The sequence below is a fragment of the Cavia porcellus genome, unplaced genomic scaffold (genome assembly GCF_034190915.1).
Source record: "Cavia porcellus strain 051 isolate PalLab524CR breed Dunkin Hartley unplaced genomic scaffold, mCavPor4.1 scaffold_19, whole genome shotgun sequence".
Lineage (NCBI taxonomy): Eukaryota > Metazoa > Chordata > Mammalia > Rodentia > Caviidae > Cavia > Cavia porcellus.
The window spans coordinates 9,226,253-9,253,763 of record NW_026947502.1 but is presented as its reverse complement, the minus strand read 5'-3'; the positions used below and the strand labels follow the sequence as shown (position 1 = coordinate 9,253,763).

The window sequence follows — 27,511 nt, the reverse complement described above, 5'->3', positions numbered from 1 at the left end:
ATTCCATTATCCCACCAACTTCTATTCTGCAGACGCCGTTATCCAATGAAGTCATTTCTCACTGCGGATTGTGGCTCGGCAAAGGGGAGGGGCTGCCCCGAGTTTCCTAATGTGGGTCTTTAATAACCAGTTCCCAAGCCTGGAATATGAAACAGACCCTAGAATTAAACCAATATGTTGAGCAGATAGCAATGAGAGAGAACCCCAAATTTAAAAAAAGACAGCTTCAGGGCTGGCTTTTGTTGCTTGGTTTTGTAGCTTTCTGAGAAACCAGCTGTCTGGAGAGAGAAATGCTAAAATCCCAGAAGCGTTATGTGTCCTTTATAAATCAGATGCCCTACTCAGCTCTGGAGGAAAACCCACGGTAAGCCAGCATGGCAGTTAGGGAGGCTTACATTTTAGCAATGCCAAAACCTCCTAACTGGAAACTCTTTATTCTTCAATCCACTGGCAAAAATCAAAGAGTTAAAGGACTGCTCAAATGGTGGGGGAAAAAGTTCTCTCAAACCACAAGAACATATTTTTCATTTGGATGAAGTCCTGTCAGGACTCCCTCCTGAGCCTCTGCAGTTATTTCTACCAGAAAGCTCAAGGAAGGCTCTGCAATAAACCTCAGGAGTTAGGAGAGTGCAAGGCTGAGCTCAGACCTGGTCAGCCCTGTCCAAAGACAACAACTTCCCAGACAGCAGCCTGTCGTGGTAAATGCATGTTGCAGGACACTGGGCTGAGGGATGGAACAACACTACTCCGGGAAGCCAGCTCTCCTCCTTCAAGGCCAGCTGACATTCAAACAAGGCACCAGGGGCCAAGCCCAGGGCTCTGCATCTGTGCAAGAGTGGAACAAAAAGGGCTGTGTGGAAATTTGGCAGGATGCTCCTGAGAGGCAGCAGATGAATGCTGAATCCTGCAGCACCTAGAAGAGCTCATCAATGGGGAAACAACTCCCTTCTGCTACTCCCAGTAAGCAAAGAGGTTTTCTTTAAAGCTAGGACAATCCGTTGATAGAACCCGGCTACACACGCACACACACACACACACACACTTTGCCATTCCACCCCCCCCCATGCTATTCCAGAGAAAAAGAAGTGAATAAGAACTAGACCTATGCAGATGAGCCTCTCTGCCCATTTCAGCTAGAGGCTCCAAGCCACACCCAGCTGTTGCTCCCTTCTCCCTCGGCCCAAAAGGCTGCCTTATCCCATCAGTACCCTCTTGCAAAAGTGAGTGATTTATCTCGAAAGCTCAGGCCAAACTGGCAGTTAACCTTGACCTTCTCTCTACACATCTGGGTCTATAGAAAATGAAAAGCAGGACAACTCTGGCATCTACTGCAAATGAAATACGAGGGCTTTCTCCAGGCAGAGGCAGAATGTCAAGAGCTGTTTTAGAACTGGTGATGGCCATTCCAAAGGAGAGTTTGCACTTGGCTGGGTCACTCCCCTTTGGGCTGAGGTTGTGTCCGGGATGGCACCCCCCAAACTAGGGATGCTATCAGGGACTCCAGAGTCAGGAAAAGGGAAAATAAATAAATAAATAAATACAATAAAAGCGGCTCCCTGTGCTCCTCACTGATATCACTGATAGTATCACAGAATGCTGATACTGGACCAATATTCACATTCCAAAGATGGAGGAAGTAAGACTCAGAGGGGGAGACTGGTGATAATCAAGGACACAGACAGTAATTTCCGGCAGAGCTAAGGATAGAACCTGCTGACCCTTACACTGGTTCAGGGTAGAAACAGAAGAAAGAAGTTCTGTGAAGGGAAAACCCACCAGACACAGCATTTAAGGGAGAGAGGTCTAAGTCAGCAGTCAGTTTGCAGCAAGAATTTAGGAAAGGAGTTGGGCCCTTTGTTTCTAAACAGTAGGATCTTCTGTCTCGATTGGAAAGATCAACCAGACCTTGTGGGATGGTTTACAATTATTCCTGGAGTGGCAGGCTGACCTCTAGTAGATCAGCCCTGTAGCAAAGAGCCTCAAGACACCAGAACATCCAGACAGCAGTCTGATAGAGAGAAGAGAAAGAAGAACCATCCACCCCAAAAGTCAGCCTCTGCTCTGCTCAGGCCAGCCAACCATCAGGATCAGTCAAGTTGGACCCTCCCACAAAAATTACCCACTTCCCACGGGATCAAGAAAAGCCCAAAATGCCCCCTGTATGAAACAGTAGGTAGGCTTGCATATGCTTGCCAGGAGCTGCGAGAGTCTGAGTAACAGGACCGGGCTCTGCTATTAGGAAGCTGCAAGTCTAACCATAAGCGCGTGAGCGCGCGCGCGCGCGCGCGCGCGCGCGTGTACACACACACACACACACACACACACACACACACACACGTCAGTTCAGCAAAGGCACCAACCATTAAGATCCCAGTTTTGGCTACAAGAAGTACAACATCTCATCAGTTCAGAAGAGTCAAGGGAGGCGTCTGGTGTTACATCCTCAGGGCACTGGACACCAGTAGCTCTGGGACATGTTGGGGATTCCTCTACCTCAGCCACAGGCTCCACCAGCTGGACGCCCAGAGGGTCAAGGGTGGTAAACTCCTCAGGGTCCAGCAGCTCAGCCTTAACCCACCTCCAGGAGCCTGAAGCTTCTGGGGTGGGGGAGGAGTGATGGTGAGCATGATCATGACATCCCAAGGAATGTACAGGACCTGAGCAAATGACGGCAAAAGAGCTGGGAGACGCAGGTGTCCCTGTGCACACAGAAAAAAAGGAAAGGTGGGGAGAAACACCAGGATCAGCAGGTGGGGGAGCTGGGGGAAGAAGCGCCAGCATCTTCAGCCGCTCCCTCCAGCAGAAGGAATCATCCTGGGAAGTGGTCAGAGAATATCAGAGGGCGCCAAGAAACAAAAAGAAAGGTAAGCCATGATAAGAAACAGAGCTCCGAATTGGGCAACCAGAATCCTGCGTTCTAGTTTTGGCTCTGTCTCGGACAGGAATTAAGCCTCAACGTTTCCAATCCGCTAAATGGGAAAAGCAGATTCTTTGGCGCTGCCTCTGATGACACAGGAGAAGTAGAGGAAAGATCCGGAGGAGGGGTCCCAGTCCCACACAACCGAGGCGCTCACCTGTCCGGCCACGGGCTCCGCCGCCGCCCCGGCTCCCCCAGGGGTGCCGTCGGGCTGCCGCTCGCGGTACAGAGCCCAGAGCCCCACGTTAGGCAGGAGGACCAGGGCCGCCAGCACCAGCGCCGCCGCCTGCAGGAGCCGCTTCTCCTTCCGCCTCATCGGGGCCGGTCAGCCCCGCCGCGCCCCGCCGGCCCCGCCGCGCTGCCCCCAGCTCCGCGCGTCCGCCCGTCCGCCCGGCGGCGGCAGCAGCTCGGCGAGCAGTAGCGGCCGCGGCGCCGGCCCCGCTCCAACTCCTCGGCACTTCCGCCGCTCACCGGCCGGGGAGCCGGGCGCCGCCACCGCGCCGCCGCCGCGGGGGGGACTCTGCCGCAGCCGCCGCCCCTGGCCCTGCTGCGCTGCACGCCCCGCGCCGCCCTCCCCCGAAACCGCGGCCGGGCTCCGGGAGCCCCCGGTCTGGGTCTTCTCGCGGTGAGTCCTTGTCCTCCCGGGCGCCGCGGGATGCTGTGCCGCGCCGTCTCCCCCTCTGGGGCCGCGATGGTGCGTCCCGCTCCTCGGCGGCTCCCCCGCCCGCCGGAGCTTTGCGAAAGTCCCGGAGTTGGGGAGTTGGGTGCTAACTGGTGCGGGCGGCGCGCCGGGGAGCTGGGAGCTGGTGTACGCCAGCCGGACGCCCTGGGACCCCAGCGTCCGGCCCGGCCACCTCTGACGCGGACTGCTGCTGAGAGTTTTCGACCTCCCGGGGATGTGCAGATGATGGGCGAGCTCGGCCAGGAGCTCAGAGCCTGCACCCCGGGAGTAGGGGCTCCCCACTCGCTCCCTCCCCCCGGGACCTGCAGATCTCCCGCTTTGACCCCTGTACTCTCAGCCGGAAAATGGGGCCACAGCTGTGCTCCCTGCACACTGTTCCACTGGCGGGGCCCGCCTTTCTTCCTTCCCGAGACCTAGGACGTTAGGTGTGAACGCCCTCTGTAAACTGGAGAGTGCCGCCTGTCTGCTGTCCCTGCAAACCCACGTGGAGGTGACAGACCCTCTCCGCGGGACCTTTTCTCGCGCCAGCCCAGCCCCCTGCGTCCGAATGTTTTCCTGACGGACGCAGCGCTCGGAGTCTGTGCCCCGCAGCCCCTGGACTTTTTCTCTCTCCCGTGCGGCCACTCAGCAGACCATCAGCCTAACACGACCCGGCGCCCCGCTCCGGAGGAAGTGAAGGCAGACCCAGGCTTGCCAGCTGGGAGCTGAAACATTAGGCACGTGATCCGCCAGACGAGGTAACGCGCGTAAAATCGGGGTTCCTGGGCGCGGTGTGGGCCACTGCCACGGAGAAGGCGACGTCTTCCCCTGGAGCGCGCAGAGCTCCTCGCTTGACTGCCTCCTCCCTGTTGCACGGGAACCCGAAGCTCGAATTCGCTGCCCTCCTCGCTGCCACTCCCCCACTGGCGCCCTGCTTATTCTCTGCTTTTCCCGCCCAGGCACAGACCTCAGTGGGTAGTCACTCCCTGCCCCCAGCCGGCGAGCTGAGGTCTCTTGCTCCCAGTTCTGCCGGCCCCAGGCTGAGTGGTGAGTGCTCCGTTTTCTGGAACTGTCATCTTTTGCAAGCTTTCAAGCTGAGCTCCAGGTCCAGTTCAAGGCTGATGAGACCTGTGCCCCTCGCCGCCCTCTCCTGCCTTCTGTCCGCCTGCCCAGTGGCTGACACTGTGTTTTCCTTTAGGTTGGCCACGCAGATCCTTCCCCGCAGCAAACCGTCTCCTCTTCATCTAATTCTAGAAGGCTTTTTCACCCTCCAGGTCTTGTTGAATTGCCACCCCCTTCACAAGATCCTTAAAAATCCTCCTCAGGAGTTGCTTGCTTGCTTTGGATTTCTATCCAAGTAGTGTTTAGCCAGCCCTTCAAATCCCGGTGCCTACTCAACTCTCTCCAGTGGCTTCTGACCTGCCACCGGTTCCCTACAAGGAACCACTGGATTCTGCATTGACAGATATGCTCAGTCCTGATCCCTTCCTCTCTCAGCAGGCTAGACCCGTTCTCCCTTGCTTCCACCTAGAATTCCAATTCTATTTTTAGGTTCTAGCCTTATGCCTTAAAAAAAAATGATTTTACTGTGTTAACATATACATAAATCTGAACGTTCTACGCATCTGTAAGTGTTGGTCTCATAGCATTAAGTACATTCTCGTTCTTATGCACACCAACCACACCTTTCTCCTCCTCCCAAACTGAAATTCCATATCCACTAAACACCAACTCCTCATTCCTGCCCTCCTCCAACTGCTGGCATCCACGGTTATTTTTTGCTTGGTGAATTTGACCTATTCCAGGTATCTCATGTAAGTGGAACTGTATGTTCGCTCTTTTGTGCCTGGCTTATTTTACTTATAATAGTTTCAGAATTCATCCGTGTTGTAGCATGGATCAGAACACCACTCCCTTTTAAGACTGTATGATACTCCATTATATGTATACACCATGCTTTGTTTATCCTTCCTTCCACGGGCATTTGGGTTGTTTCTAGCTTTTGGCCATTGTGAGTAATTTTGCTGTGAATAGCCTGTGTCTTTCATATGCAGCAGTAGATCTACAGTATTTATGTAATTAGGTAATACTGCAAAATTCTTTTCTGGGCTTCATGACCCTGAGCACAATGCCAATAAACAGAGTGACTGGAATGATCCTTTTGTAAACCAAGGTTCACTGCCCTGCTCTTGCTCATTTATGGTTTCCCAGCACATTAAAATAATCTAGCAAAGTCCTTACTACAGCCTTCGAGGCCTGCATGATCAGACCTGACTTCTAGCTTTTGCCTTTGCTCTTTGCCTTCTGTCACAATGGTCTTGCTGTATCCCTCAAATACGTACAAGTTAATGCTTACCTCAGGGCCTTTGCAAATTTCATGTGCTCTATACAGAAACTTCAAACCTTTGCCTGGTTCTCTCCGTTCTCTCAGGAATCACATCAGAGGTTCTGTCTCGGAGAGAACTATCCTGGTCACCTGACCAGAAGGGCACACACACACACACACACACACACACACACACACACCGTCATTTCCACTTGCTTGATTTTCCTTTGGAGCAGGTTTGGTTTGAGTCTCCCTCTATGATACAGGTTCCAAGCAAGCAGCCACTTGGTATTTCCTCATACCCGCTCCCTCTGTCAGCACGTACTTCTTTTTCTTGTTAATCAGAAACTGGCATTCCTACCAATCAGGGGAATTTGCAAAAGAGATTGCCTTTCCCTGAGCCAAAGAGCTGAGGCACAGGATTTCAGTTCATAGTCTTCTTAGACATATGTAGCTAGACTGTGGATCCTCCCAAGCATGGCAATACAGTAGGTGCTCAGTGATTACTGGTTGAGTCACAGAGAGCAATTAAGGTCATGACAGGAGGGGAACTATTCAGAGTCTCTGTCTTTCCCACCCCCTCTTGCAGCTCCCTGGAGGATTCTGCAGGAAATTGGATTTGAGCTTTTTCTCCTGTCTTACCATAGTCACTTGTGGATCAAAGCAGCCAGGCTGCCCCCAGTGGGGACTCTATCCAGAGAACCCAGCTTTAATCCTAGGACTCTTTGATCACCGTCTACAATGTGGGCTGCACCAGGCAGGGAGAGGGCTCCTGGGGCTTTATCCTACTCACAGAGACAATGCCATTTCCTGAGAAAAGCTGAGCTGGTCGCTGAAATTGAACAAGCAATGTTGCTTTCAGACTGTGCCTTCCTGCCAGGGCTGTTTGGGGCGTTAAATGAGATAATGTACTTAAAGGGCTGACTGCGGTGCCTGGTCTAATGGAAGCGCTAGTGACAGCGGGTGAAGTGAAAGCTCCATACCAGATGGAAGCCGAAGATGGATGAGCAGCATTTCAGCTACAGGGCAGACCCTCTGCTCTGACCTGCACCTCTCTGATCTAACCCATCACTGTCCTCATTCATTCCACACCAGCCCCAGACACCTTTCTCCTAGTCCTCGCGTGCCCTCTGCTCACCCCAGCCCTGAGACCTTTATGCTGGCTGTTGCTGCTGCCGGCGGTTTCCCCAGCTCTCCCTCCTATTGCTGACTCCTGCTCATCCTGCAGGTCTCTGACGGTCATTTCTTCACAGGGTCCCTTTTAAAAGCAAGCGCTCCATGCTCTCTAACTTCCTACGTTTTCTTCATTGTGCATGTCCCTTTTCCTTGCCATAGTCTAATCTGTGTGCTGATTTACTTGTTCACGATTGGGCTTCTCCAAATAGATTCTCAGCTGCGCTGGGCAGCTGTCTTGTCTGCTCATTCCCCGCCGTAGCCTTACGTTGTGGAACATTTGTGCCTGATACATGCAAAAGGATGAAAATGTGTATTTGATGAATGGCAAGTATCTCTTCTCTTCTCTGTATTTTTCTGTCCTTTTTTTTTTTCAAGCTGCATAATCTCTGCCTCACCCTTCAGTTTTCCATCTTGTCATTGACCACAAGAAGGGTCAACCAGAAGAGAAGTGACAGGAACAACACTTCAGCTTTCCTGATGAGGATATAAAACCTTTCCTGTTGGAAGTCCACCTTGGTTTCTTAGGGGCTCTTGTGGCTGGCCTCCTCTGTCAAGAACTGTACTTGTGGGCATGTCTAGCCAAACCCTGAGCTGAGCAGTGTGAGGGTAAGTGCATCAGCCATTCCGAAGCTTTCCATGTTACTCTATTTTAATGTTTTTAACCTTGGCCAAGCCTTTAGCAGCTCTGAGCTTCCATTTTCTTATCTGCAGAGTAAGAACGATTCCAGTGCTGTAGTTTCCAAGCTGGAGAGAAAGAGGTTGCCTTGAGCAAAACCAAAACCTGAAAAGCTGTATGTATTGGCTTTCTGTGTCTCCTGCCAGCCTGATTCTTCCTCTTTCTCCTGTCTTCAGGGATCACCACGCACAGCTGACACTTTCTCAAAGAAGCCTGATCTCCTTGAGCAGAACAAGCTCCTCGTTTTATGACCTCTTAGCAATACCTTAGAATACCTTTCCTTACGGTACAGTACTTACTGTATTTACAGTTGCTAGGTTATTGATGGAGATCACTGGGCTACAAGTCCCATGAAGACATAAACTATGTGTAGTTCTTGGTACTTTTTGATCTTTTTTCATAGACTTTATTTTTTAGAAGCAATCTTCAAGTTATGGCCCAGTTGAGCAGAAGGCACTGAGTACTGACCTCTGTCCTGCACATGCACAGCCTCTCCCACTGCCAGCAACCCTTAGCAGAGGGGTACATTGTGAAACTGATGGATCTGCATTGACACATGGTTATCGCCCAAAGGCCATTGTCTGCCTTAGGTTCCACTCTTGATGGAAGTTGTGTAGCTCAGACAGATGCACCCAATGTTACAGAATTATACGGATTAGTTTCGCTGCCTGAAAAACCTTTTGTGCTCCACCTGTTTACCCCTCCTCCCTCCAGCTCATCTTTTTACTGTCTCCATAGTTTGCTCTTTACAGAACGACCTATAGTATGCGGCCTCTTCAGATTGGCTTCTCTCACTTAGCAATGTGTACATCAGCTCTTCAGTGTCCACATCCGTGTGTGTATGTGTGTGTGTGTGTGTGTGTGTGTGTGTGTGTAGTGTTGGGGTCCAACTCAGGGCTTCTGCCACCAAACTATACCACTCAGTCCCTTCTATGTATTTCCCTGGTTTTATAACTTATTTCTTTTTACTGCTGAGCAATGTTGTTTTGTCTAGATGTGCTACAGTTTATCCATTCACCTACTAAAGAATACCTTGGTTATTTCCAAGTGAGGTAATCACCTAAGAGCTCAATTAGTTAATATGGTGGGGTATTTTTTTTTTTTTTTGCAAAACTGCAAAAATTGCCAAAGTATAAAGTATGAAGTGTAAAATGCCTCATTTTGTACTCCTATCAATAGTGAATGATAGAAAAATTGTGGATCTGAAATTTCAGTACCTCCATTTATCAACCTTAATGAGTCCGGACTTTGTCCCTAATTTCTTGTATGACCCTAGAAGTCACTCAGATTGTCTGAGTCACAGATTTAGTGTGTACAGGTCCATAAATGTATATGCTAGCAGGAATTGGAGATGTACCACTAACTGTGGTTTCATTTAATAAAGCATTTGTATCACATGCGCTCTGAAGTCTTTTTCAATTCTACAGTTCTGCCAAAGGGACTGGGGAAGATAGGCAGTTGTCGAATACCACTCGAGGAGGTTCAATCTACTGTCTGCATTTCAGCTCCTAGTTTGAGTAATAATACAGTTTCCAGGAGGTCTGTCTGAAATGACCTCTAGATAGGAAACTGCCTGTCTCCCTTTTGGAAATGCCAATTAAGCCAACCAATTCCGCCAACCGTAAAGGAATTCTATTGAATCAAGGCAGTGAATGTGGAAGATGTCTCATGTAGCATAACTTTAGAAAGGGCAGAAGAGAAGGCTACAATCTCAAAGTAGAAATAGATCATGTCATTGGGTGGGTGCATCTCAGACAAAGCATCCACTGGTAGGTCAGATGCAGATGCTAGGTGCGTAGGGAGCCTTCCTCCTGGCACTGTCATGAGGAGATCAGAGCTTGGGGAATGAGGGCATTATTTCCTGTTTAATTCCTTACCTGTGTGGGTTAGCTTTTCACCTCTGTGACTAAATGCCAAATGTAGTGACAAAGAGGAGACTAAACACCAAGAATGATGCCAAAGGAGGAAAGGCTGTTTTGGCCTACAGTGTCAGAGGTTTCAATTGGTCATCAGCTGGATCCACTGCTTTAGGCCTGTGGCAAGACACAAGCACAAGCCAGGATCTGGGAAGTGGGAAGCTGCTTGTTCCTGGCAGCCAAAAAACCAAAAAGGTGAGTGAGCCAGAGAGGAAGGAGTCAGGGAACAGATGTAGTCCTTAGGGTTCCACTCCTATGATGCACACCCTTCTCTTTTTATAACCTCCCAGTATCAAATTATGATACAGTCACCTTCCAAAGCCCATCCTCTGAACACAAGAGTAGGGAGGGGTTAGATCTAAACTAGAGCATCTTTATTTTTGTACAAAACACTGAAAGGTAGTGAGATGTAGGACACAGTGTCTCCTTTCCATGCACATCTCCATAAAATACAGATTGACTACTCTAACCCAGGGTTCCCAACCTAGTTAGTCGATTACAGAGTTGCCTGGAAACCTTTACACATTCTGGTGGCTCTGCAGGGACCCAGACCGATCAGTCAGAATCTCTGGGAGTAGACTAGGCTGTCCCTCAGTGCCTCCTCGGTGTTGCCAAGTTTGAGAATCACTGCTCACTGGCTTCCGGGGTTCTCAAACCCTGCAAAGCTTTTTCATCCACTTAGTAGGTCAGCTGGTGTTCCACTAGGTGGCACCTTCCAGCACACTTCAGTGCATCCAGAGAGGGCTTGTCTAGGTCTAACTGCAAGGAATGACTCCATAAAGCAAGATCTAGAGTCTTTGCTGACGAGGAGTCTGTGGTCTGGATGAGGATACTGAAGCTTGTCCGCTAACAGATTGTGAGCAAGGGCTGGAGTACAGAATGCTGAGATTCCTTGCTGTTGGGAGACAGCCTGGAGAGGAGGCAGCGGGGTTCTGACTCATGGCTCACACTCACCCAAGCATTCTGGGCTCTTGCTTCCCAACCTATCCCGCAGGAACCTCGAAACCCATCTCAAAAGCACCCTTTACTGTATTTAAAACACCCTGATTGTCTTAGGGACTTACACTTCTTCATCTCAGCCAGGAAGCTGGGTTAGAACTGACCCCTCCCTCAATTGCTGGTTCAGCCAATTAGAGCACAGTATCCGCTTCCACAACAGTGATTGGCCCAGCGTTGAGTACCCGCTCTCTGGAAGTCCAGTCTGCAATGAGGTGGTTTCTGTGGTTTTAAAATGTAGAGTCCACCAAGGAGACTGTGGAACCTCCGCCATGATATGAGCCCCTCTCTGAGGAGTATACCAGACATCCTGCCTTTGCTGCTATTCTCTTTTCAAAGAAGTGATATTTGACCTATGGACCTTTTTGTCTGTACTTTTATGTTGGGTTTAACTCTGCCAAGGCAGGATTTCAGGTAGGAGGAGAAGATCTGCTTCAGGGCTTCTTTCCCCAGCATTCTTACTGGGACTTGATTACTAAGGGCCACAGCTCCTGCCATGCAACCTTTTGGGAGACAACCCTCCCTCTTGGGGTTCTTCCCTTCCTTGAGTAGACCTGGGGCCAGGCAGTACACGTTGTCTCTAGACCCAGGACATTGTACTGTCGCTGTGGTCATCCCGTAGCCTGTCCCATGGTTCTGGCAAACCGTTCTCAAGTTTTCCAGCATGAGTGTCATCCGTTTCCTGCCAAGACCCTAACTTCGTCAAGGTGAAGCTTCCTGAGACCATCACTACAGCGGGAAATGAGCTGAGAGATCACCCAGTTCCCCAAGCCAAGCCCTGATGTCATCCGCGCTTCTACTTTGACTGACCTCCCACACTGAAACAATTACCTAATAACGCTGCTTTTATTGCCTAATAAATTTTAAACATATTCCTTCCCCTCTAGGCCTACTTCATGGAATGTATTTCAAATGCCTGCAAGAATCCTTTAGCAGATCCTGGTACATCAAATGGCTAAGTTCTCTACCTTAGGGACCACTTCCACCCTGTCTAAGGTCCTTGACCTGTAACTTATCTGACTCGATTCCAAAGGATGAGCTGAGCCACTCAGACTTTCTCAGCAATGGGAAGGGAAGAAGGCAGCAGTGTCCACATGTCATCTCTCTGAGTCCTCACCAAAAGCCTGTGAGTAGGATCTAGTATTATTTCCAGTGTTCAGAAAAGGAAACTGAACTATGCCAGTCCTTACACTGAGTTCTTTATGTGCATCACCTTGCTGATTCATTGAGTCGTAGATTCAAAGGATGCTCATTAAGAACCTACTGAGCATCAAACTACCACACACCAGGCACTATAGCAGATGCTAGGGATTTGGTGGTGGACAAACAGATGGACGGCAGTCTCAGAGGGCTGCTAGTCTGGTGATGGAAAGGGCATTGTAAAAGTGAACACATGAATAACAATTGTTTTAGGAGGAAGGAGAGAAATCTGCACAGCTGTTTTGGGCAGATCTAGTATGTGAACCCAATGCTGTTCCAGTCAAATTCAATAGTCAGTGAAGTTCCATGATTAGGACTTCCCTAGACTGTTCTAGTGAGGTGCTGGGTTTGTCAGTGACATTGTCAGCAGCCCTGCTTGTCCCTGGGGCAGGTTCCTGCCACTTACTGAATATGCAAATGCATGCACACACGTGTACAATCAGAAAGGAGAGATGTCCCATGTCCTTCCCTACAGGGCTTGCCAGTGAAGGCCAGTGCAGTAGGTTTTGAAAGTGCTATTCTGTGGGGCTGGGGATTTAGCTCAGTGGCATAAGAACCTGCCTTGCAAGCAGGTGGTCATGAGTTCGATCCCCAGTACCATTAAAAAAGAAAGTGCTATTTTCAGTTGTGGAATTCTAGTTTGAAGATCACTTTTGCTCTTATTACTTGTTATGGCTTAGATCTAGAATGGCCTTCAAAACTCTCAGGTGCTCAGAGACAGGTTTTTTGAACAGTGATTAGATCATAGGCCACTATATTTGCCAGTGGACTCATCCATTAAAGAGCTCACAGCTGTTTGTGCTGTCAGGAGGTCCTAATTAGAGGTGGGGCTCTGGGCCAGTGACCTGGAAGGGTACACCTCCTTTCCAGCTCCTCCTTCACTGTCTGCTTCCTGGATGCCATGATGAGAGCAGCTTTCCTCCACCAGACCCTTCCGCCAGGCCCTTCCTGCCTCAGAGCCAGCTGACTATGGACTGAATCCTCTAAAATCTGTGAGCCGAAATATACCTCTCCTCCCTTAAATTGTAGGTGTCAAGTATGGTGTCTCAGTAACAAGGAAAGTCACTATGTGATTAATCCTGGAGATTACTACATTTAAATGCAGAAAAATTGCCTTTTTTTTCCAAATGCAAAATACTCTATGATGCTGTTGAATCTCATATGAATGGACACTTGGAGTTATTATCAGTCTTGGTGCCATTGACACCATAATGAATATGTCTGTGCACATCTTGTTCTATAGTGTGACGGGGATTTTCAGCAGAGATTCCTAGATGTTCAAAGTGCTGGATCAAAGGATAAACACAGCTTTAGTTGTGAAAGTTTTTGCCAAATTTTTTGACTGTAGGAATGAAATTCTTTTACATCCCTACCAGCAGTGGAGGAGAGTACTTCGTTCTTTAGAGTCTACACCCACAAAATATTTTTAAAGCATTTATTTTTTAGCAAAATCTACATTCCCAACTTGCTTTAAACATTGCAAGATCTAGGCAACTCTGGGCCCATTTTCTGCATGGCCAATACAGGCTGGGGCTTAGGGTCACTGGTAACTGGGGTGAATAGTCACTACAGTCCCATGGATTTTAGAGGTTTCATCCTATGTTATGAAGATGAGGAGACTCCACAAGTTCATAAAGGATGCCAAGTGGGAGCAGAACCCAACTGCCTCTCAGTCTACTCCACCATGGGGCTTCCAAAATAAGTACAAAGGGACTGATAACAAGGTAAGTATGCAAAAGCCCTACAATTCAGCATTAAAATTGAGTTGTTTTCAGCATTTACTTAACTCACTATATACATTACACCACCGCCTCGTTGATTAAACTGTGACTAATACACACAGAGCAGAGTGACAAATTGGTTTCTATTTCTCCTGAGCAACCCAGACAGCAGGCTAGAGTCACAACAGAGTGAATGTGCTCATTCATTTCCCTCATTCATCAAACCCAACTGAACGCTAGGCCTTGATCTAGGCACTAGGGTTTCAAAGATGAACAAACATTTGACCAGCCAGGGATCTGAAGACACAAAACTTCCCACACTGTTCTAATTGTTTTGTTGGTGGAATGTGCAGGCTATGTGGGAGCCTGAGGGAGGAATTTCTAATTCTGCTAAGGGTCACGTGGAGGGCATCACAAGGGAGATGATGTTTAGATGAGTTTTGAAAGAGTTTGCAAAGAAAAAGAAGGGAATGTGGGAAAGAATTTCTGGAAGATAAACAATATTCAAGGGCAAGATTATTTCTCAAAAAAGTGACAGAAAACCAGCTCAAAAAAGATTCGGCAATAAAGAACAAAAATGTGGAAGAAATTAATTATGTTAGTTAGCTGAGAAGTTCAGCATCGATCTTCCTTCAGGTATGGTGTACTCCAGGTATTTAAAGGGCATCATCAAGCCAGAGAAGCTCTATAAGCTGCTTCCTCTTTCTGCTCTTGCCCGCAGGCAGCCTATTCCCTCCTGATCACAATGTATCCACCAGCTGCTCCTTAGTTACATCATCCTGACAGCTACGCTATGCCAGAGAAAGCTTGGCTTTTCCTTCCCAATAGCCTGGCCAAGAATCTCACACTGTATCTCACTGGCTAGGTCCAGTTCACTTGTTCACATCTAGAGTGCTAGGTTAGCTGGAGGAAGGCCTGAGAATGGGGGAGAATGAATCTCAAAGGAAAATCAGAGTCCGGTGTCCAGAGGACGAGTGGCTGTACACTGGGGAGGCAAGCCATCAGGTCTGGAAGCAATGGCAGATCAAGAGTACATCTCATGTGATATGGAGGAGTGTGTACTAGTGGGTTGTACACTAGACCTGAGCAGAAGACAATAGCTCCAGTTTCATAGAGCGCTAAAAACTGAGCAAGAAGAAGCAGGCACTAAAGTTCAAGTCTTTTAGCACAACTTCATGTCTTTACTGAGGAGGAAATTAAGACTTAGGAAAAGAAAGTGACTCTCTTTTCTTGTAGTCACACAGCCTGAAAACCAGAGTCCGGAAGAAGCCCTGGTGCCCTGAGCCTTGGGACCCTCAGGCAGTGAGCAGTCTTCCTCTGTAGAGGTCCCGAAGGAGGATGTGTGCTTTTCTAGGAGCCCCTGGGGTCCCTCCCACGAGGGCAGAAGCCACAGCCTGCAGACTTAGATAGCCCTGGCCTCGGCATCCTGATGGCATGATAACAGACTCCTGGGCCCAAGGACCCAAGGACACCAAACCCTACTGTGAGCCATTAAGAGTGAGTAACCATTAAAGCAGAAAACAGGGAACAAGGAATGGTGGTGAAGGATGTATACAGCAGAGAGAAGAGGGGGGAGGGGAGGTGGTGGGCAAAAGAGTTCATTCAGGGACAGGGTTTCTAATCACTCAGTTTGTATATGTATTTTTAAGTTGTATTTTTAGTAATGTGATGCACCCATATGGTTAAAAATTAAATAATTCAGACAGCTTATTCTAAAAGGCACACTCCTCATTCTCATCTCCAGAGACCACTGTTTTTCTTCAGCCTTGGCTAGCATGTATTGAATACACTGGTTACAAGCCAATCCCTCTGCTAACCCTTGATGACACTGCTTCCTTGAGCTCACAAGGACGCCCTCGGGTAGGGACCATTACCACCTTCATTTTACAGATGGCGTAACTAAGGCATAGATTGGTTAAGTGGTCAGTCCATCTCACACAACTGAAGAGCAGCAGAAAGAAGACTGCAGCTCTGGATGCCTGACTCCAGAGCCTGGGGTGCGCTTAATCATCACACTCTGGTGGTTTCTGTTAAAGATTTATTACCTCTACTCCTTGATTTATTAACAATAGATATTATCTATTGGCTTCCTCATATGATTGATGAGGGTTTATCTCACTGACTCCCCCTGCGATCTGCCCACCGGTTCTAGACAGATACGTGGCAATATTTATTCCTGTTGTGGGTGCCTTTGGGATTTTAAATAATGCATTCAAGCCTCAATTCCATGCTTCTGCTCTACAAGCGATGGTTGGCTGCTTATGCAGTCACCTGTAAGGTGGATGGTGCAAAAGCCATCCCATATTTTCTTGTTATCCATCCCCCATCCACCATACCACCCAGCTCTGTGCCCAGCACACATCAGGTGTTTGGTGACTATTTAGACCACAGAACAAATGCAGAAAAACTCCATATGAAAGGTGGCAGAAAACTGGGAATCTGCGGCAGGTGAAAGGTACCGTAATCACAGCCTGTGATGTATGTCAGCCTGACTTCTTCAGAGACACAGCCTTGCCCAAAGGAGAAAAGAGGCAGCTATAAAATGGAAATTGAAGGAGAATCACTTCAGAGCAGCTGTCAGGAAGCACTTCCCCCAGTGGAGACAGCGGATGTGTGGAATGACCTCTCTACAAGGTTGTCTCAGCTCAGCGGCTGGGCTGGTCTTGCTGGCCTGCCAGGAAGCCACCAGGGAACCCACTCTACTCCATGAAGACGTCTGAGTAGCTCCCCTTGTGTAGGAGGTCTTCATCCTTCGTTTTCATCTCCATTCCTTGCTCCCTGTTACTCACTCTTAATGGTTACTCACTCTTACTGGCTCCAGGTAGGTTTGGTGTCCTTGAGTCCTCAGGCCCAGGATTCTGTTATGATGCTATCAGGATGCTGAGGCAAGTATCAGGCACGCAGCTGGGATATCTAAGACAGTGTGGCATCTAAGCCTGCAGGCTGTGGTACCTGCCCCTGATGAGGGATTCCCCAGGAAAGGCCCACAACCCCCTTTGGAATGTTCTGGTAGCAACAGATCCCAAGTAGGCTCTGGAAGCCATGTCAGGGACTCCTACCCAGGGAGGCTCCTCCTGTGGGCTGGCAGTCTAAGCCCACAACCTATGAAGAAAGAGTCAAGTGTCTGGGGATCTTATGGGCTCTGTGCCCTCTACCTGTGTTACCTACCACCAACTTGGCTCCCACTTGTTGAGGTAATTCTTCCTGTCTTGTGCCTCTTAGGCCAGGCAACATGATCTTGGGAATTTTCAACCCCTCTCCCTCACCAAGGTGGTCATATCCTTAATTACCTACTAAGCATTTACCCTTTATTAAACTTAGCACAATTGTTATTTTACATTCAATCCATCTCTACTCCTAAGAAGTTGGCCTCACCCATCAAACCGGAAGTTCCATGAAGACAGGACCCAGCTTTGGCTTGATCCACCCAGCACAGCAGCCAGCAAGCATCTTAAATGAATGAAGGCATGAATGAGTGAGTTTTGATGACAGTGTTTAGTTCAAGGTTTCATTTGCGTGAGGCTTAGTCTCCTCTAAGTATAGAATCTTCTTTCTATCTAGAAAAGAAGGGGAGCTTTCTGACCCTGAGGTCCAAGTCCAGTCTCATGACTCACCTTCTGAAAATGCAGTGACTGGCCTCCCTGACTTTGACTTACAGACTCCTGGGGACGTGTCCTGCCCCAGCACATGCTCTCTCCTCCCTGCCTCCTGTCTCATCCTCCTCTGTCAGCGTTACCAAGCCCTGCCTCTTCACCTCTACCTCAGTGGTCCTGAGCCCTACCTGCAGCTAGCTGTTCAAGCATACAAACATGTGAGTTTCCAAGTTGGGGCTTCCGATGGTTATCTGGGCAAGGAATTTAAAAAATTCCCCTAGTGATTCTGATGTGGGGCCTCTCCCCAAACTGATCTCAAAGATGTCTCCTGCCCTCTCAGCCTGCTTCCCTACTCCATTCATCCTCCACCTCTTCTCCCCGACCAGAGAAATCTCCTCCCTCTATCCTGGGGGGCTCCAGCCTTGGGCTTTAATCTATAGCCAGAACAGCCTTCCAGAATGATCATGCTAGAAGGAAAGTCTAAACTCTGCAGCTTAAAACTTCCCTATCTTTGGGAGAAACCCAAGATTCTCAGAGAGCTTCAAAATTTCCTGTTCACTTCAGGACCTTCCCGTGTGGTTCTGTGGGTACAATGGGAGCCATACTCAGATCCTTAAAGGACCCAGGCCTCTTTCTCTCCTTCCTCCAGGGCTCTGCACAACTACTCCTTTGTCCATTGCTATAAATAAATATATAAATATTTGGACATTTGTTAAAATGGAAAGGAAGACTTCTCAGGGCTGTTGCCAAAGGGGTACTGCAATAGGAAAGAAATATGAGATTCAACTGCCAATACCACAAAGATGGCCAAGGAGCAGAGGGAGGGGTCAGTGGACAGAAAAGAGAAGACTCAGGGTCAGGGGACCCCTGCAAGGGCAGGACATCGAAGAAGAGGGATGAGGAATTTGATCAGATAAAGAAGGTGACCAGATTTCAGGTGGGAGGGGAAACTTAGCAGGATTCTTTCTGCAGTGACTGGGCGAACTGAAGACAAGATGGTGTCTCACAGCAGAGGCCTACTAGTGAAGAGGACTCAGAGGAGCCTTACTAAAGAGACTTAGGGACCAAGGACATTTCACTGGGCTGCTCTGGGAGTCCTCTGATGCTCTTCCAGTCCATGGGCTCTTAGCATTCATCCCATCTTTTTGCAGTGCTCTGTGACTTACCTGCTCCCATGATTGGCTGGGAGCAATTTAAGGTCAGAGACCATATAGTGGCTCCTTCTTGGGTACCACCATGTGTGGTCCTCAGTATGGGTGTTGAATGAGCATAGGTTGATGAACATGGGTCTCATGGAATGGCTGCTCCTTTCTGAAGCAACCAGTGATTGCACTGCCTGTATCAGCAGTGACCAGAATTCACTGTGATCAGAATCATTGGGTGGGCCTGGTCACCACAGATAGCTGGGCTCCTCTTCCAGGTTCTGACTCAGTAGAGTGGACAGGGGCCTGAGAATGTGCCTGCCTAACCACAGTGATGTCCGTGTTCTTCTCAGATTGCACTATGGTAGTCATGGACTTACGGGATGATGGTAGACATCATCTTCAAGTGGCATGAGTTGTAATGTTTTTGTTTTGTTTTGTTTTGTTTTGTTTTTTACATTAAAAGATAGCAAGATTTAACAAGCAACTTGAAGGTAGTAAAGTAGCTATGACCTCCTGACTGGGTTCCCTTCTTCTCTGCCTACGTACCTGGTTCTCCTGCTCTCTGACTTGCAGGCTGGCACAAGGGCTGCAGACTTTACTTCCTTTTCCCTGCTTCGTTGGCAGTGGGAGGGGCTGCTTCCTAGCGCCCTCTGCCAGGTTTAATGCTAGCCTGAGAGCAATCACTGAATCCTGAGTACGCTCCCATTTCTGCTCTCACAATTAGCTGCTAGTGCAATAGATTCAGGGGGCAGCGGACAGCCACACAGGGGCATGGCTGCAGCATGCAGACCAACACCGAGCTCCCAGAAATGACTGTGTCCAGGCTGCAGTGGGCCAAGGTGTGGCTATTTGCAGGGGATGTGGACAGAGCTAGAATTTGCAGGGTGTGGCATTCACACAGCTTCATGTCAGCCTTTCAGGGTGTGATGCATAGTTGGGGGTGGAAAGAGAAGGGGGCCAGGGCAGGGGCCAGTTCTCTCTGTTTGGCAAGTTTCAGAGAGGAGCACTTGCTCCTCACCCTTCTGAGCCTTGAAGAAAGACTATTTGTCATGATAGGACAGGTATTATTTACCTGCTTTACAGTGTAATTTCTGACTGTTCATAGACAAGGTAGTTAGTCCTCAGATTATACTCGGCACAGGCTCTGCAAATGCTTGGGGTGGGCTTCACTGTCGGAGTAATCTGGAGAAGTGAACACCCTGGGAAAGCAAGACTGCTCCCACAGGGTCTTTGATGTCCCCAAGTTGAGAAGCACAACTTCGAGTACTCCTCAGGGGCACCAAGAGGGACTTCTCTATTTCCTGGAGGTAGAGACTAAGAACTAGTCCCAGTCAAATGACAGCGACTTTACACACCCTTTTTTGGTATAAAGAAAGAGGCTGGGACCTTGGGAAGTTCATGCTTAGGGTTCCCAGCCAGTTGTCAGGCAGTGGTCAGGGCATAGGGTAGAGAAAGCTTGGGTGGGTCACTTCCCAGGTGTATTTGTCTGGCCAACCCATACCAGTTCTCTGGTCTCAGTTTCCTCATTTGTTAAATAGAGATAATAGCAGCACCAACACCTCTAGCAAAGCCTCTAGTACTGATAGTACCGGCAGATATTTAGTAAATGATAACTGCTGTTTTTTTGGTCACTAGGCTAATTCATCCTGTCTAATGTGGCTTCTCCTAGTCAGCTCCACAAGCTCAACAAGTTGGACCAGTTTGTCTTCCAGTCACTGTCTGCCCTTTGGACATCCCTGCCTTGCTTGTGAGCATCCTTCTCACTGGTCACAGAACCCACCACTCTTATCTCGGGCTATCCTCCACTGACAGGGAGATTCCTGGCCCCCAACTCAGAGATTCAGATCCAGGTCAGTGTTGAGTTCAGGAATCCACATTTTGCTGAGATTCCCTCCGTCATTTTCATATAAGAGCCAAGTTCTGTCTTCTTTTCCCTCAGCCCCTTCTCTCAGGAGATGCTGCTGGTTTTTCACACTGTGTCACTGTGACCTCATCCCAGGGAGCTGCTTGTTTCAAGTGTTGTATGTGAGAATAGAAGCAATGCCTTTGTGTACCAGGAGAGGAAGTCACAACGGAGGAGAGCAGTTCGGACTGCCCTGCTCCATCCTGCCCAAGAAGGGCACCCTCATGCTCTGCAGAAGAAGCGGAGTCCTACTGCCAGTCTTTTGTACCCCCAACCCCTTTACACCCTGTAATTGATAAAAGCAGTCAGAAGCAAAGGATGCTATGGAGCAGTTTAAGACTGTGCTCCAGAGAGGACTCAGAGCTGCCATGTCTTCCAGTAACTGTGCCCAATGCCGCGTGTAATCACCGCCATGTGTCTCTGTCAGGAGCTCCAGCATGCTTCAGTGAGGTCCCTGGAGACTCCCCCGTCAGGACCCTCTGGGCTAGAGACAAATGGACAAGTTAGGACAGTGATAAATCATGCTGTCCTTCCATCAGGGGCCCCCTGCGGCAACCAGCTCAGGAGGGGAGGAGGGGCGAGGACTGGCGTGTGCGTGGCTGCTCCCCAAGAACAGCTCTTGAATACCCGGTGGCTTGTTTCATGTGGATGCACTTATGTCATTTGTTAAGGACCTCAGAAAGTACTTCGAGGGGAAAAGGAAGTTAATATTTTTAGCCTGTTCATTTCCCCACCAACGGGCACATCCGACATCTGAGGCTTCTCTGTGCCTAGGCTTTCTTCCCTGTGTATCTTCTCATCTGTGTCCTGGTGGCCGGTAGGCAGCATCCCCCTCCAGCCTGACCCTACAGCTGCCCTTGGTGACCGGACTTCTCTGAGCGTTTCTTCCTCAGATTAACACCTCCTCCATCTAAGAGCACGGATTCTGTTTCTTCAGACACCTGCCATCTTTGTGCTCCAAATAACTCTTAAGAATGGTGGCTGCGTGCTGAGTGCCTACCATGTGCAGGACCCAATGCTGAGCCACCTGCATAGCTTCCAACATTCATAATACATGTAATGGGATTACTTCCCCTCTGCAGGTGATAGAAGGAAGGCACAGGTTGCTATGTGACTTACCCAGGTCTTTGCAACCTTAACATCCACCATTGTTTGGGTTGGTTGAGAAAAACTGTGAGTGTAAACTGTAGATCAGATCTTTTGAGTGTGAAGACTGGCTCTTATTAGGGCTACTGTAACTTCTCTGAGTCCTAGTTTTGCCTCGCTTTAGAAATAGTACTACCTTTTTGTTTGTAGTTATCAATAATAGTTTCCCAAATATGTCCACACTTAATCTCTACAAACTGTGAATATGTGCCCCTATAAAAAAATCAAGGATGTGACTAGGTTATGGGTCTTGAGGTAGGGAGAGTAGCCTTTATTACCCGAGTGGGCTAAACATAATCACAGAGGTTCCTATAAGAAGGCAGGAGTGTCAGAGAGAGATTTGAGGGTGCCATATCATGGCTGGCTTTGAAGATGGGACAAGAGACTGTGAACCAAGGAGTAAGAACAGCCTCCAGAAGGTGGAAAAGACAAGGAAACAGATTTTGCCCTGGAGTCGCCTAGAGAATGCAGTCCTGCAGATACCTTGCTTTTTAGTCCAACAAGATCCATTTTGGATTTCTGACTTCCAGAGATATAAGTGGTGATGTTTAAGCCACTAAGTTTGTGAATGTCTACATAGCAGCGAGAGGAAAACAATCGAGTATTATTGTGAGTTTTTTCTTTTAAACCAGTAAAATGCTGGGCTCATTGGGTTGTTTATACGAAAGCCTACTAGAAATGCTGCCCTCTGGTTTTCCTGTACGCTTTGTAATGTCCTACATGTGTTTGTATTCTACACATAACCTGTCATAGCACTTGACACACACAGGTGCTGTCATTATTTAAAGGATGAATGATGATTTCACTCACTGAAAGAAAAGAGTGATACTCCCTGGTAATGGTGGTGAGAACCAGAGTTAATAATCATATGGAGTGCAAGCAGTAACTGTAACAGTCCCTGAAGTGGCCCCAAATGTCACTCTAGGTCAGGCATTCATGCCTTTCTTTAATACACTGATAGTTTTCTGCATGGAATGACACATTTAGTAATAAACAGTCTTGACCTGGGATTCTATAAGTGTGCCCTGCCACAGCCAAGCAGAGTCCAAGGCCTCCCTCCTCCCCCACAAGTGTTTCTTGGTGCTCTTGGTTGCAGGTGGTAAATAACCATTTGAAATGCGTTCCCAAAAATAGGTAGGGGGGGAGGGAGGAAGGAAAACAATACAAACAATAACCAACAATTTAAAACAGCAAGTAGAATGTATTGGCTAGCACAGCTGTCAAAATGCACACCACCACAGGAGCAGTAGGTCTGTCTCTGGGTACTGTTGGATGTCTGCAGGATTTGTTCTTGCCACCACCCCAGATTGGTTTCATTTTCAGTTAGGCTCCGCCCATGGGGTAGACCTCAAAAACCCACGCTCACGTATTTTCAGCTCAGTCACTGCTCTGGAAAGAGGGACAGTCCTGAGGGAAGTCTTGGGATGGATTCCGATTGCTCAAACCTGAATCAGTGCCCTGAGCCAGAGAGCTGGGACACTGCTGGGTAGACGTGGGCCATGTGCAGACTCCTGAGTTGAGACAGTCTCACTGTGGCCACGTGGACTGTGAGTTGGAGAAGGGTGATCTTCAAAGGGACATGGAGGGGTTGTAGTTAGAGAATGAGAAGAAAACTTGGGCAGGCGAAGACTACCGCGTTTTCATCCCCAAGATGGCTTAGAGAATTTGAAATGGAAACAAGACTGCTAACATGAGAAACCACAATGTCAGCATCGGGAGGTTCCGAGGCTGACTACCCGGGGCCCTCTCCACCGTCTCCAGCCAGGGTCTGTCTGGCTTCCACATGGGCTCCCGCAGGTACAAACCACTCCTCTTTTAAAAATAGCCCTGACCATTATAAACACTTATTTCTGTTTGTAACCCAATTTGTCTTCTTCCTGTAGCTTCTTGGCACTTGTCCTTAGGGTCATAGAGAACAAGTCCAACTTTGGACTGGTCCAGAATGGAAGAGAAGAAGAACCGGGAATCAGAACCTGGTTCTGAGGTCCGGCTTCTGCCAGGACAGAGAGGAAAACGAGACCAGATGCCAACATAAATATAAAAGTGTGCTGTGTTTCATCGATCCTATTAGTAATAATTATAATTATGTGCCAGACAGTGTCCTATTGATATTATTTTATTCTTACAATAAATACTTGAGATAAATAAAATATTATTATTCACGTATGCAGATGTGAAGATTGATCCACCAGAGCTGACGCCACACGTCCCAGGTTACACAGCTCATTTCAGTGCACAAGGGCACTGGAGCCCAGCCAGACTGGTTCTCTGGCTTGCGTCCTGATGTACTCCAGCCCCTGCAGAAAAGCACTGCTTTACACTTCAGCCTCAAGACTGCTGAGTCGGCAGGTATCTTGGATTCTTCACCCTTTTCTGAGGTTGCTGAGTGGCTTTTGCTTCCCTGCTTCCTTTGTGGAACTGGGAGAACCACAGAACGTGCCCATAATTGCCAAGGATTGTCCTTCTTGAGGAGCACATTCCCCAAACATTCCTTCCTCCTTCCCTGGTCTAGAGATGAAATAACCTACAGGCATCTCTCCAGACAGAAAGGAAAACGAAGGAGAAGGCAGTGCATATGACTTAGAAGAACACAAAAACCACCGGGCTCGGTGTACTCAGGCTGGAAAGCAGATTCCAGGAACAATGTGTCTGTCTGCTTCACTAATTATTGTGCAAGTGCTCGGCATTTTATTCGACTCCGAAACTCATAAAGGAGCTGCAAAGAGACAGGTCCTCTGGAGACTGTTTTATCAAAGGAGACTTGAGAAGAAATAAAGTTTCAAGATAAAACTGAGTTCCTAATGGAATCAGCACAAATTTTTAAAAAAAATTCTTAGAAGGGGTTTGTGAAACCGCACGAAAACATTTTGGTTATGCAGAATGAAAGAGTGCAGAGGCGGAGACCCAGACACCGGGCAGGGCATCTCTGCGCTGTCGCTGATAGCTGTGATTGGAGAGATGAAGTTGTTGGAATCACAAACCCCCAGCTTGGAGAAAAACATGGAACTTCTGTTCTATTCTTTTCATTTACTTAACTCATTTACCTTGAATTCGACTTACCTGTTTATTCACTTTCCAGTAAATAATGATCAGTCACCTACGCCGCATTAGCCACTGCACTGCACACTGCGGGTGCAATAGAACACATGGCGTGGTCCCTCCTCCCCCTCTGCGCTCGAGCCCCGTGTTTTCAAGCCCCCTGTTTTCGACTTACCAGCAACTGTCTATTCCTGCTGGCTCCCCAGCCCCAGGCTCCACTTTATATTCCCATAAAATAATTCGGAGCCTGCCTGGGTACTCAGCCCACTTGCACTGAGAAGTGAGTTGATTTGGGAAGCTCGATTCTAGACCTTTTTCTGCCTCCTATTCTCCACATGATCCTGGAAAAGAAAACCGCATGCAGGCATGGGAGGCCCTGTGCTCAGGAAAGACTCTCCCCGTCTCACTGCCCAACCTCCATAATGTGTTTCTAGCTTGTACTCGAAAACTGTGTGTCCGTGAGCAAGATCCGAGCAAGATCCTTAATCACTCTGTTCCTTAGTTTCCTAAAACACCATAATGGAAGTTTTCATCAAGAAAAATATATAGGTGACATACTCAGTATAGTGTCAAGTATATAATAAGCACTATTACAGAGAGCTGTGGGGCATTTTTCGTAGTATTGATCACTCCCATTGCTATATATTTAAGTGGGTATTACATTTATGTCTGCCTCCCCACACTGGTTTATAAACTCCATAAGAGCTGTCGCACCTGTTGCTGTATTCCCAGCACCCACGTCAACGGCTGGCGTATAATAGGAGCTCAATCACTGTTTGTTTAATGAGTTAATGAATGAATGAGTCGCCTCCCCCACCCATGTCAGAAGAATCTGAAGGGATGCCAGAGCATCTGTTCCCCGAGGTTTTTTCAAACGAGCTCCAACAGCTGTTTGTGCTAGAAGCCACCATAAAAAGCATCCTTAAAAGCAAAAGGGAAAGAACAGCAGTAACAGAGAGATCTATGGCCCAGCTGGGATCCTGGATGTATGGCTGCAGCAAAACTCAGGGGAGGCCAAGGGGAAAGACAGGCAGGTAGATGTACGGGCTGCAGAAAGGGAGACAGGCGTGGTTTTAAATCAGAGGCAGAGAGAGCTGCTGAGCGAGAGAGACCCTCAGAAAGGCGGAGACAGACAGCGAGGGACTGTCTGTGGTTGACAAAGACAAAGATGAAGCCAGAGAGAGAAAGGAGGGAAGACAAGTGTTTGAACTGGCAGCTAATTCCCCAAATCCTTGAGGGTTTTTCAGAGATAGAGAGTAATGTGGGCTTCAGCCTTGGCTGCCTGATTGATGACCAGTGAGCCCTGAGCCACCACTGAGCTAAGCACGTTAGGCGGCTGTGTGGCCTGGGACTTCTCAAAGTCCTGCTGGAGGCTTCCCCAGGGTGGATCACTGCGTGGAGAGGCGCATTGCACCGACAGGATGGAACGGCTCTCAGTTAGGGAAATCTTGGGGTGGAGGGCCCACACCTGGGTGATTACGCTCTGTTTCAGCTGGGAGCCACACAGAAGTTTTAACTCAACACGACGTTGGCTGGTCTTTCTTCCTTCCCCCTTTCCCTCCCTTCTGCATTTCCTCCCTTTTTTTCTCTCCTCTCTGATTTATTAAGCATGCAGAATGTATAAGCAACCAGGGCTGCAGAGATTAAATAAGACATGATTCTTAAGTTTTAAAGAGCACTCAGTGGCTCAGTGAAAAGGGGAGAAAAGCAGCCAACAGAACAGTAAGAGGAAAGGTGCGACATCATTTATACAAACTAAAGTTTTATTTTTATTTGTTCACCATACGTTCATTGAAAGGGTACTTAGAAAAACAAAATAGATTAGACAGAAATAATATAAATTTGTGACGGGGTTTGCTGGGGATGAGGTAGACAAGAAATGAAACCTGAAATAATGAGACGCAAGGGAATTTCATATTTTGATGTGCAATGTGTTGCTTATTTTATTAAAAAACGAGGAAAAGAAGTCTGACGATGTTTTTGAATGATCATTTTTGGACAGTAGATGCTGTTCTTTAAGATTTCTCAGAATTAGAAAAAAAAAGCCTCAAGAAATCGAGCAATTGTTATTCAGCTGGACAAGCTGCTTTTATTCTTCTCTTCCACATTAATCCCAGAAGATGGAAGGGGTGGCGATGATCAGAATGGCACCGAATCTCAGTCTCTGTCTCGTCTCCCTGTCCAGCTGTCCTCCGGGTCATATTTTGGGTAGCAAATTATCTGTGACTGTACCAAATCAGCTGCTCCATGCTAAGTAAGATAAAATAAGGCTCGTTCCATGAAATATTTTCACCTTTTAGGAACCTCCAGGCATTAGGAACCTGGGCAATTTAGACATAAATGGGATGAGAACTGAGAACCAATGTGGAAAGGAAGCTTTGGGTACTCTCTTTTAAACACTCTTATGGTAGGCAGATAAAATACTGAAATACAATATACTATATGTTATATAATGCCTGGCTCTTTGGAGCCAGATGGACCAGTGATAGGGGCTCCTTGGATGATCTTGGGAAAATGACTAAATCTCTCTGGGCTTTGGTTTCCTCATCTGTAAAATGAGAACAATAATACTTCCCAGGGTAGTTGTGAGGTTTAAATGAGCTGGTAGAAATCAAGTGAACAAAAAGATCAGCTCAGCATCCAGCAAAGTATATTCACAGCACTGCTTAGTCTCCTTCCTCCCAGGGCTAAGATTTCCTCAGCTGGGCTGTAATTCTGGTACATGTACTAAGCAGCCCTAGTCACCGGGATTTCCTGTCTTAAAAATGATGCCCCATGGAGAAAGCAGCAGGTTAAGTGGTAAATATGGTGCATCCATTTACTTGATATATTAGTAGCTTTCTTATCACTGGGACAACATACCTGCCACCCACAACATGGACCTGGAGCACGAAACTAATTGTCATCAAGGCACATAAATGTGGGTCTGCCGGATCCATGGTTAGTCTTCAGAATATTTCCATTAATTAATTATTAATAATAATTTTATGAGTTTTAGTACACTAAACATGAGTACTTAACAGGAAAAAAATCACAAAAATGAAAGCGTTTTTAATTTTTATTTATTTAAAAAAGCATCAACATTTTCAGCATCTA

The 27,511-nt window shown here is 47.9% G+C and overlaps 1 protein-coding gene and 1 long non-coding RNA gene across 9 annotated transcripts in view; one reads left to right on the top strand and one right to left on the bottom strand.

The window, feature by feature from the left end:
* Galnt10 (polypeptide N-acetylgalactosaminyltransferase 10) overlaps window positions 1–3,353 on the bottom strand; it is a 215,344-nt gene extending 211,991 nt beyond the window's left edge. The window contains exon 1 of one of the 3 annotated variants that reach the window (XM_063230683.1): window positions 3,075–3,353. In XM_063230683.1, coding sequence (XP_063086753.1) covers window positions 3,075–3,233 — 159 coding nt within the window. In that variant the 5' untranslated portion in view covers window positions 3,234–3,353. The remainder of the gene's footprint in view (window positions 1–3,074) is intronic. The other 2 variants (XM_063230681.1, XM_063230684.1) reach the window with 2 other exon arrangements.
* Window positions 3,354–3,456: 103 nt separating this feature from the next.
* On the top strand, window positions 3,457–27,418 carry LOC101788689 (uncharacterized). Of its 6 annotated transcripts, none has more exons than XR_010041063.1 (4): window positions 3,457–7,686; window positions 7,792–17,064; window positions 17,151–20,177; window positions 23,548–27,417. It is a non-coding gene; the product is annotated as an uncharacterized LOC101788689 (long non-coding RNA). The 6 variants fall into 6 exon arrangements; XR_216354.4 differs by having other exon boundaries at window positions 3,457–4,336; window positions 7,456–7,686; window positions 7,792–20,177; window positions 23,548–27,411; XR_010041066.1 differs by having other exon boundaries at window positions 3,457–4,336; window positions 4,538–7,686; window positions 7,792–20,177; window positions 23,548–27,397.
* Window positions 27,419–27,511: the final 93 nt, after the last annotated feature.